Source organism: Dermacentor variabilis, chromosome 3 (genome assembly GCF_050947875.1).
Source record: "Dermacentor variabilis isolate Ectoservices chromosome 3, ASM5094787v1, whole genome shotgun sequence".
NCBI lineage: Eukaryota > Metazoa > Arthropoda > Arachnida > Ixodida > Ixodidae > Dermacentor > Dermacentor variabilis.
Window position 1 is genome coordinate 47180524 of NC_134570.1, and position 14999 is coordinate 47195522.

The 14999-nt window shown below is 42.5% G+C and overlaps 1 protein-coding gene across 2 annotated transcripts in view; it reads left to right on the forward strand.

Annotated features, from left to right (window-relative positions):
- Klp3A (kinesin-like protein 3A) overlaps positions 1–14690 on the forward strand; it is a 62529-nt gene extending 47839 nt beyond the window's left edge. For both annotated transcript variants that reach the window (XM_075684944.1, XM_075684943.1), the window contains exons 22-26: positions 1106–1192; positions 4637–4759; positions 7270–7320; positions 11846–11977; positions 13867–14690. In XM_075684944.1, coding sequence (XP_075541059.1) covers positions 1106–1192; positions 4637–4759; positions 7270–7320; positions 11846–11977; positions 13867–13947 — 474 coding nt within the window. In that variant the 3' untranslated portion in view covers positions 13948–14690. The remainder of the gene's footprint in view (positions 1–1105; positions 1193–4636; positions 4760–7269; positions 7321–11845; positions 11978–13866) is intronic.
- The last annotated feature ends 309 nt before the right edge of the window (positions 14691–14999 follow it).

A 14999-nucleotide genomic window follows, 5' to 3' on the forward strand; every position in this document is an offset into this window, starting at 1 on the left:
TCTATTTTTCCAAGTGAGAGATGACTTGGAAATGCAAAATGCTATTTCTGTCTCTTATTGTGAAAATCTTATGAGGGAACGATTGAGGGTGTTGTGTTATGAATTTTCTGAAGTATGAAAATTCGGGTGTGCATTTGTCGAGGGCAACTGCCTATTTCGTTTCTGGCCGTAAGGAATTTGGTGTGCGTTACAGTTGGACATATAAAAAAAAGCATGAACACTAAATACACTAATTGCATTTACTTTCCTTCCATACAAGAAAGGTTCTAGTATCTCCATTGGGATATGCTAGAAACCCTGCTGGATGAGTTATAGAACCAATTCTTTAACAGAAACCTAAATTGCGGCTGCTATTACTCGAATGTTTCATGAGTATACATTATAAATTGTCCTTTTGTTTGTCTCTGTTGCTGTCCTAGCATCAGCTGTAAAGCAGAGAACCTGTTCAAAGTCTTTATGAAGCAGTTTGTGGTTAAAAAAAAGAAACTGAACTGATACAGTAATATAACCTTTAGTGTTTGTACGAAAATTTAGTATTTCTTGGCTTTGGCTGTAGCATTGTTCAAATTTTAAGGTTGGCGAGTCTGCAGTACTTCCAGTTCTTCGCTCATGTGCATTTTCGCTCATTGTACTATCCAGGAACTCTATTGCTAGCATCTTATTCTTGTACCTTTTGAGAAACTGGAACGGTTTTATATGGTTTTATGTGGCATTTGTGTAGCAGCTGATGTAGCTCTAAATCATAGTAGCACGCTTGGCTGGCACATAATAGGCCCACAATCAATGGAATCCTGAGGTAGGTATGATTTTCCTTCTTTCCCTTCTGTAGTTAGATCTGCTATTTACATTGGTTACATTCAATGTTGTATGCCAATTTGAGCCTGAGAAAAGTTTAGAAAAGCTATTGCGTTGGTGTAAAGCTCGCATACTTCAAGGTCTTGTGGGGGGCAAGCGAAATTGAAGCTCGCCTCTTTCATAAGGGGTCACAGAGCGGAATGATCGTAAATCACTAGGGTGAGGCTGAGAGTGGTACAGCAGTGAGAAGAACGAGGTAATTCATCCACTGCCGATGTGGTAAAGTGAAGGCATTGTTCATTGCTTGCAGGCACTCGCAAACGTCAAAGGCAGCCGCGTCGAGTTCTTCGAAGACATCAGTTCTGCCAAAAAGATCAACAAGCGGAAGCCTCTAGCCGTAAGGGTTGTTTGTGATCCCGTTGGTATTTTATTTGGTACACCCCCCACCCTCCCTTGTGTTGCTTGCTTTTCTGCTCATTGCTGGTAAACGGTGCAAAAAGACAGGGAAACACATAATGCAGCATCCCTTTTTTTTAATGCACCTTGTTGCACTTTTCGACAGTGCTTTATTACTAACCAAAGAAGATAATGCAAGCATCTTATGACAGTTTCATCCAATAGAAAAATGTCATAGTTTATCTGCAGGTTTTGTAGTGTTCCTAGAAAGTGAAACTGTTTTACCCGGCGTAGTGACTTAGCAGCTATGACGTTGCAATGCTAAACATGAAGTCGTGGGATCAAATTCCTGCCATGGCAGCCACATTACGATAGAGGTGAAATGCAAGAACACCCATGTGCCATGCATTGGGTGGCCAATAAAGCTCTTCAGGTGGTCAAAATTAATCCAGAGTCCCTTAATACACTGTGCCTCATAATAAGATTGTGGTTTTGGCAAATGAAACCCCAGAATAAAAAAAAAAAATGGAATGAGACTCAGGTTTAAGTCTTCCAAAGCCCTTAAAGGGACATTAAAGGTGAATACTAAGTCGACGTGGACTGTTTAAATATTATTCGAGACACCTCACAAGGCTTGTTTCATGTCAAGAAAAGACTTAGTTTACGAGAAAATTGCATCTGAAGGGTTCGAATACCTCTATCGCACTTCAACTATCCCGCCAAAGCGGGGAGTGGTGATGTTGCATGTGCCATCACCGTCCTTTGCTGCCTTAAGTGAGTGAAACGGCACCCGACATATGGCAGTACAAATTTTTGTATGGAACGCAAATGCACGGCCATGGAGAAACCGAGCCAAGACAGAGCAGTGGATCTGCCGCTGCAGCTGCTTTTCGTCAAGTGGCGTGTACAGTTCGGGCTTCCTGATACATCACATGGAAGGGGAGTTCTGTGCTACTTGCAGTTTGTGCGAGTTTCGCAAACCAGCAAAACCAGTGCAGCACTACGCTATAATGAAACTGCTGAAACACGAAAGCACGGGCAGCGCAGAGTCTCGCAAAAGGATGGATAAGTGGGCTAGTTGGTGTCTGCTTTTAGCGTTTTGTAGTTCCTGTGTGTTTTTAGCGCTCAAAGTGGTTTATTATAATGCAGAGTCAAGCGAAAACGAAACCTTTCGACCGCCTGTGTTGTTGTCAAGGGTAATGTCAATCAATTCTTTAAAAAATAATGAAATGAACTGGGCAAGTAGCATTTTCTTTTGTGTTATAAAGCTATACAATGGTGTTTTTATAACGAGTGGTTGAGAACTAGTGACAGAGATTAAATGAGCAGTACCTTTGTCATCGGTGGAGTCTCTAATCGTGTGCTGCATTTACCGCAGTTTCTCGATTACTAAGGCTCTCTGTTTGTGACGCTTTTAACGCCTTAGAGATTCTCGCGCACTAATCTATCACTTTAGCTTGACTTACTATTTGCCTTTGGTGTCCCTTTAAGTTTTACGAAGTGCTTAGAAATTCTTGAATTTTGCTTTCAGCAAAGTTCAGTTAATTTTATTTGTGTATTTGACCATGAGATTTTCGCAAGCTGTAATTTCAGGCAGTTGAACCTGATTAGCATCTTTGTGGTGGTAGGCAGCGGTTTATGTGCAAAAGGCCTAATGAGCATTTGTGAGCAATAAAAAAAAAGTTTCCTTGTTGTTTACACAATGTCTTGCTTTTAAGATTTCATGCATTATGTGGTGCTTTATTTCTTATAGATGTACTGTTGGGGTGCTTAAAGGCCATGAAAACCTATTAATTTTGTACGCAAGAGCTATTGCAAACCCTGTATCCAATATTCGTTAGCATTTATTTATATATATATATATATATATATATATATATATATATATATATATATATATATAAAATGTCAAATTATTGGATATAACAAACCAACTCTAGAGTTGTCGATATCAGTGTGTACCATATATATATATGGTACACACTGATATCGACAACTCTAGAGTTGGTTTGTTATATCCAATAATTTGACATTTTTGCTTGTTAAATCGGGGTTCGACTGTGCTATTTCTGTATTGCTCCCCTGGCTTATTCCATGGCTAGTGTATCAGTGTGTGTCGTTTTGTCTCTCTGCTCGGTACTTGCATTATAACCAATGATAAAACGAAAGTAATATACAGTTAAATGTCGATATAACGAACTTGAATATAATGAAATTCTAGATGTAATGAAGTATTTAACATTCTATTATTTCTTGTCCATGAACACTATGTATTTTGAACCTCAGCATAATGAAGTGTGTTTATACACAATTTGAATATAACGAAATTTCACTGCTGCTGTGAAGGAATACCGAGGCAGTAAATAGAAATTTCTGAGGACTCAGTTGGTCAAATGGTTGAAATACATGTGGCTGCTTAAGAACTTGCCTCTACAATCGTGCAACTCAGAGCGGCCACCAAAGCGGTACAGTGTCACGTTCCGTATAAAGTGAAAATGTAACGAGATTCTATCATGCCCCATGGGTGATCTAGCATGCCCCATGTACCTGGAGCACTGTGTGCTCTAGGTACAAGTGAAAGGATGAGAGGGTGAGCCAAGAAGGATGCTCGCTTGATGAGCACTGTCTTCCCGCTTGAGGAAGGAGAAAGGAGCGAGCTTCCAGTAATGCGTGAGTGATTGGGACAGAGGTTAACATGCGTCTCCTTTTCTAGCGCAGCTGTGGCAGCGCGTGGCTGTCACTGTGGTTTGACCGGCATGCACAGCCTGTGTGCCCTGCTTCTGAGGTAACCTGCCACGTGTGCAAAGACTGGGCGACCTAAGATGGCATGGCACTGTGCCTTCTCTCTTTTAGTGATAGAGGTTGCACAATCTCGAGTTTCGAAGATGCATCTAAGCAACAAGCAGATGAAGCGTTTGTCTCCCGGCTGCTGGTGTTTTTCGTGATGGCATCGCCCCACTGTGACCAACACTATCAGCTGCGGGGGCAGAGTGTACATAAAAGCGTGGCTGGCTTCGCTTTGTACCGCCAATGTGACGATACCGTCAACACGGCAGGAAACCGCATGTTTCGTTGCCAACTCTCAAAGTGAACAAAACAATTTTTTTCTCATTTATACTTGCTTTTGCCAATTCCGTAGTAATTCGGAAAATTTTGCAGGCCCTTCTGTATAAGAGAAGTCCGTCTGTGACTGTACTCATTTTGCGTAAAATATTGAAGTTCAATAGAACAGAAGTTTGATATAACAAAGCAATTTGCTGATATTACCAACTTCATTATGTGGAGGTTTTTCTTTACATGGTGTGTACATTCACGCAGTTTTAATGCCTACGTACCGATCGACTAACCCAGCAACAATATCCACACATTTATGAAACCACACCATGTCACTATCACAGCACCTTGTTTCGTTGTGACACCTCGTGCGGCATGCGCATTGTTGCAGACAAAAACGGGCATCAAGCCACGAACCCTCACTTTTGAAGACCTGGAGTCAAGCATCGAGAGCGAACACTACAGCGATGTTGAAAACGACCCGGACTGGTGTCTCAGCAGTGAACTGGGCCAGGTAACCGCACGTTTCACCTTCATCACTCTGGGCAAGTTCACAGCAATCTGCCCTGTGCTCAACAAGTGCAATGTTCAGATGTTTGCACCAGTTGTTGTGCAACAGAATTATGAGGCTCTTTCATCACAACTACAGGGCTGCTAAAAAGGAATGGGTGAGGCTAGATTGCTGGATTATATTTATGGATGTTAGTCAGGGGTCACTTGCCTAGTTTGCCATTCGTGTCACACCATGGGCAAAGAAAATTCGTCACCAACTCCAAACATTAATGTTCCACAATATCACATTCACGCATGTGCATTTCTAGCTACACACACAAGACATGTGTCTCACCACCATTCGTTTCCTACTCTACTGGCATGCACAATCCTTCCCATTACCCTTGCCCAGGGTGCCCTCACATGGAATCACTCATAGGTTGGGCCTTACTGTGAACTGAGGATTCATACTTGAGAAAAGACTAAAAAAAAAATTGAAGCTGGTGATAGCCATGGGATCAGTTTCTCTCAACTATAGTGTTGGCTTCCTGTGACGTACAGTACAGAACAAATCATTTGAGACAATTGGCACGTGAGTGCGTCGTCTACCATGTGAGAGTGCACCAGTTTCCATTGGGTCACAGATAAAGGAGTGAAACACGAGAATTGTAGTCAACCACACCACTATTTTTGCATGTGTCGTATCGTATGGCAGCAAGTTTCTCATAAAAGCAAGAGACTTGGCAGCGGTAGGGGAACAACTGGTGAGGACCATCCCTGTCCATGCCTGACGCACTGAGCAGATCTTCGACGACTGCCGACTCTGCGACACGTCTCCCTCAAATCCTTTGCCTCAATATATCGCGAAATGAAAACGCATATAGAGCTGCGTTCAAATTTTGCATTGGGGAGTATCGTGAGTGAATTTTTTTCACCTCTATGAATGGCCTTAGAAATGGTAAGCTGCCATGTAAGAAGTGTCATTCAAAGCACTGTTGTGTGTACGAGTTAAGGGGAAGCTTCTCCCAAGAAGCTCCTATCCTGGTACATGGGAATGAAGAAATCATTTTGCTCAGCATGCACTGCACCACATTTAATGTGATTTGTTGCATATGAAAGAAAGTTAAAATCTGCCAAACTGCAAGGAGTAGATAATTTTACACCATTTTTTTTTACAGAAATTGTTGAAAATCACATAACTTAATAACTGTAGCATTGTGCTTGCAACTCTAACTTAAGCATAATGAAACATAATTTATGTAGCCTGCACTTGTTAGACATCTTAAGTGGACAAAATTGATGTTTTGTGCAGCACTGTGAAAACTCCACTAATTCACAAGTACTTTCGCAAAACCATCGTAAACATTAACAATTTCACGTAAGCTGCTATATATTGTCCACTTTAGATGCTATGACAGATGCAATTCTTTCTCAACTTATCAATTTTCTGTAATTTCTAATAAAAAAAATTGAGGCCCTAGTTTGAAATTTTGGTTTGAGGCCCTAGGGTGAAATTTTGCTTCCTATGGTTGGTAGAATTCCACTCTCTTATGTGCAGCAAATTTCATTCATACTGGTTCAGCAGTTGTCTAACAAGAGCATTGCAGTACTTCAGATGTAAATATGAAAGTGAGAGTTGGCCTAGAGTTATAATCTCCTGGCTGAATCCTTCTTCCTTTACTCTGAATGTGCACCTTCTGATGAGATGAAGGCCAAAATCCAATGATCGCAACTGCATGTAAGCAGTCCATCAATTCCCACTTCCTTCTTCATGCCAACTTCATTCTTTCTATGCACCTCCCCATGGGCATGCACATGTAATGCCTCTGTGCACACTGTACATAATGTAAGTACTTTGCATGTTGCATTAGGGGGAGGGCACCTACGATGAGGGCTACTATCAGCCGCACCCCAAGAGAACAAGAAAGATGAAATCTCGAGGAAGAATACCAGCTAGTCGGCGGCCAAGGACGAGTGGCATGCCGGACCACCGGCACTGCCACACTAAATGTGGCTGCGGTCTCCTTCAGTGGTAGTCTCCGCAAATTGAACTAAGCTGCACCGCCTCGCTGCATTGCGCTTTCTTATTGAAATCTGGAATGCCGTGATGGTTGAGCATGGACGAGGCCTGTCGGTGTTGCCACTGCAGTTGGAAGGTGACTGCGACATTCTATTGCTTAGCCTGAAGTCGCATGTTCGATTCTCGCTGGCAACATTTTGATGGGTACCGGGCATTGGGTGCACGTTAAAGGATCCCAGGTGGTCAAAATTAATCCGGAGCACCCCACTACGGCGTGCCTCGTAGTCGTATCATGGTTTTGGCACGTAAAACTCCAGAATTTCATTCTAATTTCAACATTTCAGTGGGAACAAGATGGGAGAAAGACAAAGCTTGTGTATCATGTTTTGGGTGCAAATTAAGCGACCCAAAGTGGCGAAAATTAATCCAGAGCCGTTCTCTTTAGCACCTCTCATAACCGTTGTGTTGGTTTGTAATGTTGAATTGAATCGTTCTTCTTTCATTCCCTTTAGGCCAGCCGCAAGCGGAAGTCGCAAGAGGAGGAGAAGCCTAAATCCATGAAGGTATGTTATTGTTCTTCTGTGCCTTGGAAGGGGGACTTCATTAATGGAGTTAAGGAAATCGCTTTTGGCATGCATGTGCATATAGGTAACTCCTGCACAACACCTGGCACTTGTCAGAAGAGGACTGGCAAAAATTTGTAGATTATGATTTCATTGTTTTATGAAATCACTGTTCTTCTTGATTTTTCAATTTTTTTTTTTGTGGTATGGATGTTATGCTGTTTCTCTCACCTTCTCTTGTTTATGTGCAGCGACTACAGTTGACTTCCATTAATTGGACCCTGCCAGGACCAACAAAATTGATCCAATTATCCAGCGAGTAGAGTTAAGCAACATGCAGAAAAAAAACGCCAAAAAAGCGTCGCTGATTCATTTGGACCAATGTATGGACCAATGAGAAAGTAGCACAGCCGTTTGCTTCCATTTGACACCCAAATATAGACCTATTCTGGCCACAATAACTCCTCGCGGGCTGTGTCAGCTGCATGGTCGACAGCATTAGCCCGCTCTTGCTTGCATGGAGTGTGGGGTGATGAATATGCGGCGGCGCTTCGCACTTAATTTTTCGCTGCACGAAATTTGGTGCTAAAGATCCCTCCATGAAGGTTGGCCTTTATGCAGCAAAGCGCACGAACATCGCTAACGCAATTCCTGGCCGAATTTTCCTGGGAAAGAAAACAAGGCAAATACCGTAATCAGACATTGAGCTGCCATTATTGCTTGAAAGTTTTCCTATAGCACGTAAAAAGTGTGCATTTTGTATGGGAGGATGACATTCATTCAACGCACTCACTGTCCCCTAAGCTCTGCCAAGAGACGCTGCCAGTAAGGGAGTCGCTATTGGGGTCACCATAGAGGTTAGGCATACGTACTGGCCAAGTTCGAATTATTTGACAAAAGTCAATTTTAGGATCTAAATAAAAATTTGGGCCCAATAAATATGCATGGGCTCCAGCCAGGACTTTTGTCAGGATCAAATTAACCAAGAAATCAAGTTAACTGGAGTTGGAGCAAAGGAAGTCTCCTGTATATCCGGATAGCATATTGTAGACAGCAGTCAGCTGTGTGTAAAAGACAGTTCTTTAGATAGTAAAACTTTTACATGAAGAACACAGAGATAATACTTGGATGTAACGAAGTAAGTTGAAAATTTCCTTGGCCATGCTTTATTGCAAGGAATATTCTACTACTGTATACAAAATCAAAATTCAAGATTCAAGGCACTATTGGGTACATTGAAATGAATATTTGTTAGCCGACAGCTCAGAATATGTGTTCTGGCGATAAGAATGTGAAGTACGCAGTAAGTGCAACTTAAAACTACACATTCCGGACGCATGTCCGGCAGCTTGACTTGGCTTGCCCCTTAGTTGGAAAGCCCACATGCCAATCCTGAGTGATCACATGGTTGCTCATTAACGACCATGCAAAGGGTTAGCGTTGCCCACTTGCCATGCATTTACATGACAAGCCACTGATGGGCCATCACAATTGGCCCATCGGAGACATCACACTTGCGTTTCTTATGCATAGACTCAATTACAATATATATATATATATATATATTGCTGATACTAGTGTGTAAAACTAAAGCGAATATGTATCAGATTAAAAAGAAGGTATTTTTTATTGGATGTGTCCTTGTTAAAAGAAGGTTTGACTGCACACCGGCCACGATTGCTTAGCAGCTGGGGTGTTGCGCTGCTAAGCACGAGGTAATGAGATCAAATCCCAGCCGTGGCGGCCGCATTTCGATGGAAACTAAATGCAAAAACGCCTGTGGCCCCTTGCATTGGGGGCATGTTAAAAAATCCTCGGGTGGTTAAAATTAATCGGGAGTCCCTCACTATGGCATGCCTCGTAACCAAATCATGTTTTTTGGCACGTAAGACCCCAGAATTCAATTGGACTGTATGTATTGCTTATTTAATAGCTTCAGGCAATGCGATGCAAGGGAAAATGTTTATCAGTGGCATCAGTGTCCAGAAACATGCACATGTCCATCTTGAATTTCTGTCATGCCCTAACGTAAAATGCTACTTTCTTTTGTGCAGAAACGACAGGCTGTAAGCAGCACACTTTTCTTTCTGTTAATTATCCTACTGGCTTTGCTTTAAGCAAAATGAAATAAGTCTGCATTGTGTTTGCTTGAAGAGACTTTCACAAAATGGCATAAGCTTTTGCACAGTGAATGCCGGATTGGCCAGTGGTGGTGTCTCTGTGTTAGTAATTACTAATCTAATCTGTTACTAGTTGCTAATCAGTGTTACTAATACAACAGACTGATACATAAGTTACCAATGCAGTAGATGAACTCTAAGAAAAGCCATCTTAATGCTAAGCTAAAAATTTTTGAAGCCTTTCTTATTTTCCATTCATCTAGAACTTTGGTTAGGCTGAACAGCAGTGGTGAAAAAACAAATTGACATACAAGGTTCCTCACAATGTCTACCGCAGTATTGAAATGGGCAAGATTGCTACACTGTCTAGAAACAACAAAGTTAGGTATTCATGTTTTTGAACGAACATGGCCGTTCATTTCAGCTGTCCCTGCTCCGTTTGTCCTTCAAGTGGCTAAAATTTGTGGCTAAGAAATGGCTAGAAAATGGCTTTGTGAATTTCAACCTAGTACTTTGTTTTCTGGGCTCTCTGTCCCGGTGTCAGCAGATGTGGTAACACATTTCCTGTTAAGCTCAGGAGCACCCACAATCAAGAACTTATCTCATAAACGGGCGCAAGTCATTGCAAATATTTTATTGCCCAAGTGAATGTGCAGATATTTTAAGATCGAAAGGCTGTGGATTCCATTTCAAGCTGTCACAACTGCATATTGAAGAAAGCAGAGTGCAGAAATGGCCATATGTGATCTTCAGAAACACATCTGCCTCGGGTGCTTAAGATATGCATGAAGTTCTTCCCTGTGTAGATTTTTAGATGTAAGGCCACACCAAATGAAGTATACTTTGTTTTAATGAACTCTCTTAATGTGATAAAGACAATTTTATGGTTTGTTTGTTTGGTTCCAGAAATATAATTTAGTTCTAGCCATTCGTTATATTGAGATGTGGTTTCTTAAAACTGGCAAAATTTATCAAAGTGAGGAGTTCATCTTAATGTTGTGGACAGCAGTAGCACATACAGTGAAGCAAATTAAAGATGGCATCACTTTGAAATGTCTCTCAAGAGCTACATTTTGTAACAATCAATTTTCCCATTCTGTTTGTCCTTCATTAATAACTTGCATGACAGTGTGATGCTATTATTGCTAAGATAAGCCAGTAAGTACAGTGTATAAGAAATTAATAGAGCTGTACAAAAATATTGTTTGCGGTTCACAGCCTTAGTGCTCTAAACTGGAGGTGAAGGCTTGCTCCAGGGGCCTTAGATGGGCAACTGCAACAAAATTTTGCTTTGGTTAAATTGCTTACGAGTTAGTAATGTAAACAATCTAAATAACCTTGGCATAACGACCTTTGAATAGTACCTTAGCAGATGACACGGACAAATGGTAGTAAATGGGCATTGCACAACTCTGAACTGCATGCATGCATGCCGATTCCGCTGTCACGCTGTGTACACCTGGCTGTCCAGGCAGGCACTGGTTCTCAACATTTCATGGTTTAGCATTTTGAGATGTGGTATCAAAACCATTAAGTTTCGCAAGCTTTATGGGGCGTGTCCACCCATATGTCAAATTAGCACAAAGGCTGCTTCACGTCTGTACCAAACATCTATACTTATAATTCAGCACAGGCTCCGCCTGCAAAACTGCACGGAACTTTCCCTCTGTACTGGAAAACATAGTTGCCAGGAGAGAGCAATGTTGAAGGAAGTTTGTCACCAGTGTGACATTACATAAATGAATCAATGTATTTGGTTGGAAGAGCAGAAATGGGTAATGCCCGCCATATGCATTCCAACCAAGTCAGCTTACTGCTATCCTTTAAAAGTGCACAATCACTGCATTTTACCAACAGAAAGGTGAAGTTGAGAACCGCGCAATGACTGATGGAACGAAAAATGTTCGGCACAACATTGATAAACAGGAAAACAACGGTGCAGATTAGAGAGCAAACAAAGTTAGCCAATATTCTGGTTGACATTATAGAGGAAAGAAATGGAGCTGGGTAGGCCATGTAATGCATAGCGTAGACAACCACCGGTCTGTTGAGTAACACAATGGGTGCCAGAAGAAAGGGAGCTGCAGTCAAGGACGGCACGGAATTAGTTCATGCGATGAAATTTGGAAATGCTCAAGCACAAGAGGGGCTCGCTGGCAGCGGATGTGGTTAATTGAAGATTTTCGAGAGTGGCCTGTATCCTGCAATACAAATAGTCTGATGATGATAGTGAATTGGTTGGCACATCTATGCTTATACTGTTTGAGTGTGACAGTGGTGTACTTGCTACTGAATTTTTAGGTTGTTTCGGGCTACATATACACGATTAGAAATGCTTGTTCTGGATGTCCTGAATCTTGTTGTGGTTGGCCTTGAAGTGCTTGTCTTGCTATCATTTACCGAAGCGCTCTACATCGGCGGCTGCCTGCAAGTGCCGAGGACTGTGCCGCTCGGGACGCTGTGGATGTTCCAGGAAGCAGAGGAGCTGCTCCTCCCTCTGCTCCTGCAAGGGGGAGTGTCCCGTGGCGCAGCACTCCGTAAGTAGTAATATACAGTTTGTTGCAAGAGCCACCATGGTAGCAGCAATTGCCTTAAAGCCCCCCCCCCCCCACTGGGCCCCCCCACTGGGCCCCCCCACCGGGCCCCTTTGGAAATTTTGGTTATGTATTTTACCACAAGAATTTTTCAGTTTGCTTCGTTATTAGTGGAGACGGGAGAAATTTAAATGTCGCGTTGCCACGCTGCCAGATGGCAAGCTTCCCTGCCTTCTCCCATACCGAAGATGTAAGACCACATCATGTTTACGTCACGAGCCCCACCTCTTTTTGTTTTTTCCTTCCTCTTTTGCTGCGTGGCTCACTCTCAATGGTGGTGTGGCATGCTCTGCATTGGATGATCTACCGAGTTTACGTGCCATAATAGGTGACGTTGTGGACAGTGCATCTTGTGCGGAGGCATTCGCGTGTGTGACTGACTCTCTGGCTGGAAGCAGGGCTCCCTTGCAAGGAAGGGCGGGCAGGCTTCTGCTTGAAATTTCAGCTGGAAACGCTTATTCATCAGCTTTATTGGTCATTGCTACGAGGTGCGTGGGTGCTTTATTGGTGATTATTATGAGTGCGTGGGTACATTGCACTGCCTCCAGGATCAGCCAGTGCTGCAAACCACATTTAAAGCTTTGTGACGACGCACATTTTGAACTGGTATCAGGATCACCACAACAAGTAACCACCTCAGAGTAAAGGAACACTAAAAAGAAAAATTACTCGAGCTACATCAGCAAATTACTGCTTCTACAATACCGAAAAATTGGTCGATCTTACCATGAGAAGAGCCTTTGTAAGCTCGTAAGCGAGAAAAAAAACACCAAAACGAAACGTAGGTGGTGACACCAGCTCACAGTGATGTCACCTGCTTGGGCCTAGGTAAGTTATTGGTGAAACGTAGACTGCATTGCATTCTAAAAAAAAAAAAAGCCATAAACTGACCTTGCCAAGATTCAGGATCTTTTACTGGGCCAAAACAGCACAAACTATGAATTAAGTACTTTGACATCTGACTCCCACCGGACAGTGTTAAAGGCACGTTGGTATTGGCTCAAAATTAAAGAAATTCAATTTTGACATTCACATTCTTCTAATAATCAACCTGTTACTGCAAAATTCCCCAGCCTAAACTAGTTCAGCGTTTCTCTTTAGTGGCTCTTCAAGCTGTCTCTGGGATCAGCACCGTCCACTCGGCCAGACCCATCCACGCGCTGTGCGGGAAAGAGCCAAAGAAATCTCCGCTTTATTACTTGACAAGCGCTGATCAAGTGCTTGCAGGAGCCCATATCCATCCCCATGGGGCTTCATTGGCAGCCACATGGTATAATGCTAAGCAATGCTGTGAGAAGGCAACTGCAAAACACCCTGTGCCACTGTACAATTCAGAATGGCAGAACTCTTCTGTTATTTTGTCTATTAAAATACATATCATAGGGGAATGTTCACAAAAGTGGCCGAAGTGGTCTGGGTCTTAAGTGTTCCTGAGTGGTACCCGCTGTAGTAGCTTAGCTAGCGGCTATGGCATTGTACTGCTAAGTTTACTGGTTCATCGCAGCCGCGGTGGCCGAATTTCGATGGGGGGGCACAATGCAAAAACACTCCTGTACTTAGGTATACTAAAGAACCCCAGGTGGTCAAAACTAATCCCAAATCCCACCCACTATGGTGTGCCTCATAGTCGGATCGTGGTTTTGGCATCAATACCCCCAGAATTTGCGTTCTTTCTTTCCTGAGTGGGTTAGGGCCCCTTTATAAAGGTGTTGCAGGGGCTTATCCAAAGGTGCTCATTTAAAAAATAATACAAACAAGTTGTTTGTAGTTACTGAAAGTAGCTTAGACTTCCGACTGTAGTTCTTTATTTTTGTTCTGCATTCTTTTTTCAGGAGTCCGATTTGGCCATTCCAGAGGACACATTGACCGAAAGCTTGCCACAAAAGGAGCTCTCTCTTAGAAGCAAACAGTGACGTGACACATTGTGTACATATTATATATTTATATGCGTCTGTACGAACGTTTCATGAATTGGATGACGTAAATTTGTGTTGGTGCTCTACATCTTTCTTTTACCGCCTCTTTGAAGGAACACAGCTAGCGCTCTCTCATAATGAACTCGCTACTTTTAATTTTGACCATTTCAATATCGCCACTTATTTTAAGTCTGTTTTAATTTCATAATTATTGTCACTTTCTGCTTCATTCATCACATTGCTCTGTGTCTGACAACTCAACCATATGCTGTGTTTTGTGACAAACATTTGACAGCCACCAAGACAGCATGGCGGTGACATCCAGAAGGTAACTTTAATCTACAAGTGTCATAGCGAACTGAGATGCACTACAGTGGTTGAGGCCTGCACAGGAACTGTTGGCATCTTAGGTCCCTTCCATAATTCATTCAGCTGCATGCATTAGGTTGGATGACCTGCAATTAGTTCCCCGTTTTTCAAAGGAAGGCAGGTGCCGGGACAAGTAAACCATCTAATATTCGTCTTGTGTGCCGTGCATGCGTGTACATGTGCATGTGTGTGTGGAGAGTGACCAATGTTGGCTTACGTGGAGGTACCTCCAAAACACAAGTTACAGAAACCTGCCAAAAATATGTGTGGGCACATTGTCCTTTTATGTCTTGGATGGTGTCTTCTTGGGGCTTCTTTTTTAGCGATTAATGTGTGGATGTACAAATGAATAAATGTGTTCAGAAATGCAAGAGAGTCCCTGACTAAATGGCGTCTGCAGTCTTGACCCCTTAAAGCCGAAGGGTGAACAGATATAATGACGGAGCGCATTTGTATGCCATGACGTGCATTTTTACTCGAACAGACTTAAAAGGTGTTGCATTTACTACCACCTTGTCATCACAAATTTTGCAACAAGATTGTTTTTTTTTTGTTGTTGTTGTTTTTTGCCCACTTTGTTCAGCAAAACACTTCACGTTTCTGCTTGCCTACTTGGTATGAACTTCCTTAGTCCACATCACTGTGGCAGGTTACCTCTTGGATGGCGAGGCGAGCGTATG